This window comes from Branchiostoma belcheri, unplaced genomic scaffold (assembly GCF_001625305.1).
Source record: "Branchiostoma belcheri isolate BF01 breed outbred unplaced genomic scaffold, Haploidv18h27 scaffold532, whole genome shotgun sequence".
Taxonomy (NCBI): domain Eukaryota; kingdom Metazoa; phylum Chordata; class Leptocardii; order Amphioxiformes; family Branchiostomatidae; genus Branchiostoma; species Branchiostoma belcheri.
Window position 1 is genome coordinate 23,497 of NW_017804168.1, and position 7,398 is coordinate 30,894.

At 42.5% G+C, this 7,398-nt stretch overlaps 1 protein-coding gene across 2 annotated transcripts in view; it reads left to right on the top strand.

The window, feature by feature from the left end:
* The first annotated feature begins 321 nt into the window (after positions 1-321).
* Positions 322-7,398, top strand: part of LOC109481035 (3-hydroxybutyrate dehydrogenase type 2-like) — a 10,712-nt gene continuing 3,635 nt past the window's right edge. Inside the window, exons 1-7 of one of the 2 annotated variants that reach the window (XM_019783510.1) lie at positions 322-609; positions 1,202-1,289; positions 1,792-1,888; positions 2,081-2,189; positions 3,387-3,447; positions 3,792-3,905; positions 4,366-4,424. In XM_019783510.1, coding sequence (XP_019639069.1) covers positions 538-609; positions 1,202-1,289; positions 1,792-1,888; positions 2,081-2,189; positions 3,387-3,447; positions 3,792-3,905; positions 4,366-4,424 — 600 coding nt within the window. In that variant the 5' untranslated portion in view covers positions 322-537. Of the gene's footprint in view, positions 610-1,201; positions 1,290-1,787; positions 1,889-2,080; positions 2,190-3,386; positions 3,448-3,791; positions 3,906-4,365; positions 4,425-7,398 lie in introns of both variants that reach the window. The other variant, XM_019783511.1, reaches the window with a different exon arrangement.

Sequence of the window (7,398 nt, forward strand, 5' to 3'; positions counted from 1 at the left end):
CTGCAGCAACAATTTGTACTGTTTGTACATAAATCAGTTTGTTCTTAAGTTCATCTTGTTATTATTACTATATTGTTTTTTACCACTTATGTTAACTTAGCGCCATTATCACATTAACGCAGCAACACCGCTACCATATCTGTCAGTTTTAAAACTGTGTAGCCAGTATTTTCTTCTATGGGACGGTGAAACAACTCCAGTTACCCATATTTTGGTATAACTAGCCTATTATTTTTATGTTAGTTAGTTAGCACTTGATTATTATTTGTTATGATTTGATATAATTTGTTTTAATTTTGTTATGTATTCTGCACGCGGCCGTGTCCGTCTGTGCCACCGGTACAAAGGTGAAGAATAAAGTTCAAAGTTCAAAGAGCGCTCGATTGCCCCCCTCCCCACTAGTCTGTCGGGATGGCCGCTAGAAGCGCGTTTTTTCAGGCTTTTCTGTAACGTTAAACGGACGGCCTCTGACTTTCTTGATGATATGGACAAATGTTAGTCTAACTGTTACTACAGCTGAAACTTCATCAGTGGAACATGGGACGTCTAGACGGAAAAATAGCGCTGTGTACTGCGTCTGCACAGGGGATAGGACTGGCTACTGTACTGGTAAGTCTTCCCCGGAACGTTTCGACGTCTCGTGGTCGTTTGGATAAATTTGATACTAGTTCAGTTATTCAGTCTCCTCTTCCATTTGTATACTTTCTGGGACTGTCATTTTTGGCGACGCCTAATGGCATGTTGACAATAACGTAAAAGTGCCACGCCCCCCAGGAAGACCGGGTAAAAACCAGGGGCCATGTAGTAGGTTTTTTCACAGTGTAAAGCACTTTTTAGGTCGTATTTTACAAGTTATTCTTCAAACTTTTATCCATGATGAAATTTTCAAAGAAATTGTCGTAGTAACAGATTTCAAAGTTTTGATACCTTTTTCAAGCTTTGTATAATTCTTTTTTCTGGCTAACGTTAGAACATCGTCAAAAGATTGCTGTAAAACAATGTAATCAGGTACTAAGGGTCACATTACTAGTAATGGTCAGAATAGGTATGAGAGAAACCAAATTAGTTGGAAAGGTTGAAACTCACACCTTTGGCGTTCTTGATAACACAATGTCAGGATCAGTCCAAAGTCCCATTCCCATTGCTGCCTCACTATAAGCACTTGTAATGTACTCAGTAGCAATGTTCTTTCTTTCTGCAGGCATTTGTCAAGGAGGGAGCCAGAGTCATTGCTACAGACATCAATATCAGTAAACTGGAGCAGGAGGTCAAAGATGTGCCAGCTGCAGGTGAGACAATTTCTACCAGTAAAAAAAAACAGAAAGTGAGTGAATGAGTGAGTGGGTGGGTGAGATGAATAAATGAATGAATGAATGAATGGCTGAATGGCAGTCTGACAGAATGTCTCACAGAAATCACTAAAGAGGGTTAATTATGTCAAAATAAAGTTAAGGATAAGACTATTCATTTGAAAGGTTTCTAGCAAAAATATGTTGTATATACTTCAAATATGTTTCAAAGGGGGGCAGTTCATACAAGTGTAGTCTCTACCAGACCAACCACACTGGCTAATGGGGAACAGTGATGTTTGGCTACTAAAGAGATTGATTAGCCTCAGTCTTCTAAGGAGGAATATGAAAGATTCAGCGGATGGACTCCCCCGGCTAATTATTCCCCATTTCGCCGAATTCTACAATCCATACCCTCATAGGGAAGCCCAGTGGAGGTTCCTTCATGGTGCTGAAACCATGCTTTACAAGATTACGTTAGACATTCCGTTCCTCTACCCAGGTATTGAGGCCAAGATGCTGAATGTGGCAGACAAGGGCCAGGTCACTGCACTGGTGGACCAGTTAGACCGTGTGGACATCCTCTTCAACTGTGCAGGGTACAACTTCATGACTTTCCATCTGGCGTTTGTTCAGAAATGTTCCTATTAATGTCTAGTGCCCCATATGTTTTATATAGAATCTGGCATGTTCTGCTACTAGTGGTATATATATATTGGTGATACAAATCTTACCAGTCATTCCATGTGCACCACGTTTTGATGAAGTAACGAGCACTTCACTGTTTCTAGAATAGTTCCCAATGGCACGATCCTGGACTGTGAGGAGGCTGACTGGGACCAGACTATGAATATCAACCTGAAGAGCATGTACTTCCTGTGTCGTGCTGTCCTCCCAAAGGTCAGTACTCCTGACAGCATGTGCTGTACTGCCAAAGGTCAGTACCCCAGCGAGCCTGTACTTCCTGTGACGAGCTATCCTCTCAAAGGTCAGTACTCCTGGCGGCGCCTGTACTTCCTGTGTCGAGTTGTCCTCTCAAAGGTCAGTACCCCAGCGAGCCTGTAATTCCTGTGACGAGCTATCCTCTCAAAGGTCAGTATCCTGGCGAGCCTGTACTTCCTGTGTCGAGTTGTCCTCTCAAAGGTCAGTACCCCAGCGAGCCTGTACTTCCTGTGTCGAGCTGTCCTCACAAAGGTCAGTATCCTGGCGGCGCAGTGTACTTCCTGTGACGAGCTGTCCTCTCAAAGGTCAGTACTACTGGCGGCGCCTGTACTTCCTGTTTCGAGCTGTCCCCTTAAAGGTCAGTACTCCTAGCGAGCCTGTACTTCCTGTGTCGAGTTGTCCTCTCAAAGGTCAGTACCCCAGCGAGCCTGTACTTCCTGTGTCGAGCTGTCCTCTCAAAGGTCAGTATCCTGGCGGCGCCTGTACTTCCTGTGACGAGCTGTCCTCTCAAAGGTCAGTACTCCTGGTGGGCCTGTACTTCCTGTGACGAGCTGTCCTCTCAAAGGTCAGTACTCCTGGGGCGCCTGTACTTCCTGTGACGAGCTGTCCTCTCAAAGGTCAGTACTCCTGGTGGGCCTGTACTTCCTGTGACGAGCTGTCCTCTCAAAGGTCAGTACTCCTGGCGGCGCCTGTACTTCCTGTGACGAGCTGTCCTCTCAAAGGTCAGTACTCCTGGCGGCGCCTGTACTTCCTGTGACGAGCTGTCCTCTCAAAGGTCAGTACTCCTGGTGAGCCTGTACTTCCTGTGACGAGCTGTCATCCCAAAGTCAGTACTTCTGACGAGCAAGTACTTCCTGTTTCGAGCTGTTCTGTTTTGAGCTGTCCTCTTAAAGGTCAATACTCCTGCGAGCATGTACTTTCTGTGACGAAGGAAATGCTACAACAACATCCTTTGTTACAATAAGACTGTCTATTGTTGGATAATATGATCAACAGATATAATTCATACAATGAGGATTCTATTTTCATAATCAGGAGGAATAAGATATAATTTGTCAGTCATAAAAATTAACATCAGTTTGAAAAGTTATGAGATCATGGAACTCTATTTTTTTCTTTTATCTAAATAAATGTTTCAATGACTTTGCATTGCAGATGGTAGCACAAGGTTCTGGATCTATCGTAAACATGTCTTCTAGTATCTCAAATGTTAAAGGTGGGCAGTATACTGTAATTTCTTTTTTAATGCAATATTTTTTTCAACTTACGAAGTATTTTAATGCTACCACCAACACAGAGGGCAATAAAATACTCACTGCCACCTGAGTAAAGTTTTGTAAAGTAAATTTCCCAACGGCAAAAGATTGGTGACACGGCAGGGTTCGAACAGAGGACATCTTGGTTCCGAGAGGAACGTTCAACCAGCACGATCTTACTTCATTATGGCATTCTTATTTCTTTATGACATTCAAGTAGTTGTGTTCAAGTAGTTTGTGTTTTTACACAAATTATAAGACTCCATATCCAACAGAAGGGTGTTAGCATGACTGTTTTGTGCAGGTGTCCCGATGAGGTTTGTGTATTCTGTCAGTAAGGGAGGAGTCAGCGGACTCACCAAGGCCATCGCTGCAGACTTTGTCTCCAAGGGGATTCGCTGTAACTGTATCTGTCCAGGTACAAAATTTAGTACTTCTTAGACAGATGTCACCGAGGCAGTGAACTTTACTGTGCGATAGTCTACAAGAAACTTTCTACAGTATGTACTTTTTGCAAAAGCATAATTAATATTTTGGCTTGTACCAGACATTGTGTATACCTAATTATTGAAATTTCCCCATGGTTGGGCATAATGCATGTAACAAACACTTGTAACTTTGAACTAACATTTTTTATTCTTTTATGTTAGGTTTTTCATATTATTACATCGCCGAAGTACTAGGCTTGGAGTGGTTTTAGATCTTTTACGGACAGTATGTTTTTTTTTAGTAATTTTAGATTCGTAGCTGTTTTCACAGCTTCAGTCAATGCTTTGTTTTCCACTATGTTCTATTGACAGCAGGTGTTCATCTGTGCAATTAACTGAAACTAAACTGAAACGTCGAACTACATTTTCACCGTACTGTATCTTACACAGCTGCAGTAGAAACACCTTCACTGCAGGAGAGAATTAATGCCTCCCCTGATCCTGTCAAGGTGAGATATTTTGATTGCATTTGGTACACTCTAGCCTTAGCATATTGCGACACTTGCGATACTGGCAACATCGGGAATGATATGTGTACAGAGATTTCCCGACAGCGAAGTCCCGCTGTTGTTACAGCGGGACTTCGCTGTCTGGAAATCTCTGTACACATTGTACACAGTAATTGTGTTCACTCTTGTACTAGTGTCAATGGCATCCAGAGTTCTACAGGGTAAGACTTAACAGTAATTTCTTTCAACCAAAGTAAAGAAGTAATGAATAATAATTTCAATGCAAATTCTATAGCTGAAATAGGGTAATTTATGCCTTTACATACATAACTAAAACGTTTGAAGGTGACAATTATCTAAAAAATTATCAATTGAAGAGAGGTGAAAGGTCAGGTGAGGTCACCTGACGTTCTTTTTCTTCAGCTCGCCAGAATTTGCGTTCTGGTGGCTCATTAGCGGTGAAAACCGCACATTTTCCAGTTACTTTGATTCCTAAGTTTTATAAGTGATCACTGACTGTCGTCGCTGCCTTGGAGTTACCCGTTTTCTTCCCTGTGAGAGTTTTGTGGCTTCTTTTCGCAACCAGTGGGAGGGCGAGCTACGCATACAGCAAAGATGGCGGCTCGTGAACGTGACGACATTTCAAGGCTCCAAGACACCAACCTTTGGATCAAAATTGACGCAGTCGGTATGCCTAAACTTTCTGAGTTCGATGTAGTTGAAGCTTTATACAATACGGTGCGAAACGAGATGACGGATGCCATAAAACCCGACGAAATATTAGGGGCGCAGTACCTTAGCCAAAAACGCACCTGGGTAATCAACTTTTCATGCCTGGATGCTAAAGCTAAAGCGATCAGTGTCGGTCGCGTCGTCGTCGGCACAGGGTCTTACGGTATCCTGGACTTTCAAAAGACAGGATTAAGGAAAGCTGAAACCAGAATTTCAATTCATGGAATCCCACATAGTGTGTCTGATGAAGAAGTAGCTCAGTGGGTGGACTCTCGTGCTGAAAGGCTAACAGAGGTCAAGAGGCATCAAAAGAAGAACAGGAATGTTGACTCACCCTTCCAGCATCTGTATTCGGGGCATAGATTTTGCTACGTCTCTAAGATCATTAACCCGTTTCCACGCTACTCCACTTACAGTATACCTGATCCTACAGACACTGATTCTTTAATTGATATAGAAGTGACTGTGTTCCATGACGGTCAATCTATCAATTGCAAATCCTGCAAAGCCGAGGACCATGCATTCCACGAATGCCCTCACCGCATCACCTGCTACATTTGTGGAAAGAAAGGACACACGAAAAAGTGGTGCAGAGCCGACAAAACTATTCCATCTCGTGAAAAGCAGAAAAAAAAATTGATCAGTCAGTAAGTGCTGGACTTAAGGCTGCAAGGGAAGCTTCCAACCCTTCCTCCCGCCCTTACTCGACTAGATCTACCCGTGAAACAGGCAATGATAGCCACAGCGGAGACGAGCACAGCGGTGACTGGACTTCCTGTGATCCGGACGAGGCTGCTGAAGCTGTAGAAAGCCCTATAGATGTGGAAAACAGCGAAGACGAAAACACTGGAAGAGGGGCAAAAGCAAAACCCCCACAAGAGAAAGCAGGGCTCTCTGATGGGTCCTATCAGAGGAGACGAACGCGCTCATCGCGTCCAACGTCGACCAGCACCGAGAACACTGGGGAGCGTGGTCTACGACGCCAACCAGTGTCAACAAGGTCAGCTAGAAAGAGAAAGAACGTACTTACTCCACCTGATAAGGCAAAGCCGGACAAACTTCACAAAGACGATGGTCGCTTGGACGATCAGAGGAGAAGGAAAGACAATGGATAGTTACTGTAGCTGAACTATCTTCCACCGACACCTATGGTACGACTGCTCACCATCAATACACGAGGTTTAAGGAAACGAACGGTACGACGAACTGTTTTTCAATTTCTTAAGTCAAAAAAGATTGACATTGTACTAATGCAAGAAACCTATATAACAAGTGATGATTTTGAATTGTGGACGAAAGAGTGGGGTGATAAACTTTTTGCCCATCCCAGTACACGTCACAGTAAGGGGCAAGTTATTCTTATATCTAAACATTTTGACTGTAAAAACATTGAGTTCATTGATATTTCTGACCGTATTATCGGTGTACGATTTACGTCTCAAAATGAAAAATTTGTTTGTTTCAACATTTATGCCCCAAATGCTGTGACATGTAAAAGCTGTTTTTCTCCCAAGTATCGAACATGATACAAAAATATTGTACTGATTTTGAACATGTACTGGTTGCTGGAGATTTTAATACGACCCTTAACAACTCTCTCGATAATATAGCGGGAAGGGAGCACGACAGCACAGAAATGACAATTTTGAACAATATTTTGAATGAACATGACCTTGTTGATATATGGAGAACATTTCATGGTGTTGAAAGAGAGTACACCTGGTCCAAAAAGAATCCATTCATTGCTAGAAGACTGGACTATATCTTTGTTAATGATTTGTTATTTGATAAAAGTACCAGCTGTGAGATTTGGTCCTTTCCATGTAGTGACCACAGAGCAGTCATGATGGACATGTGTGTGACCCAACAGGATAAGGGTTCATCATACTGGAAATTTAATAACTCTTTATTGTATGATAAAGCTTATGTAGACAGTGTTAATCAGATTATTGAGAATATCGAAGACGGCCTAAATGCCTCGTCGATCGAGAACAAACAAATGATGTGGGATTATTGTAAAAATAAAGTTAGATGTTTTTCGATTGACTACGGCAAACAAAAAGCTAATGAAAGACGCATGACTAGCAAAGTTTTAGAAGAAGATTTAATGAGACTAGAAAAACAACTGGCCACTGATCCAAATAATGCAACGTTACAGCAACAGGTGTACAAAAAGAAAGCCGAATTTGAAATGCATGCTCTCTATAAGGCACGTGGAGCACAAATTCGCTCCAAAACCACC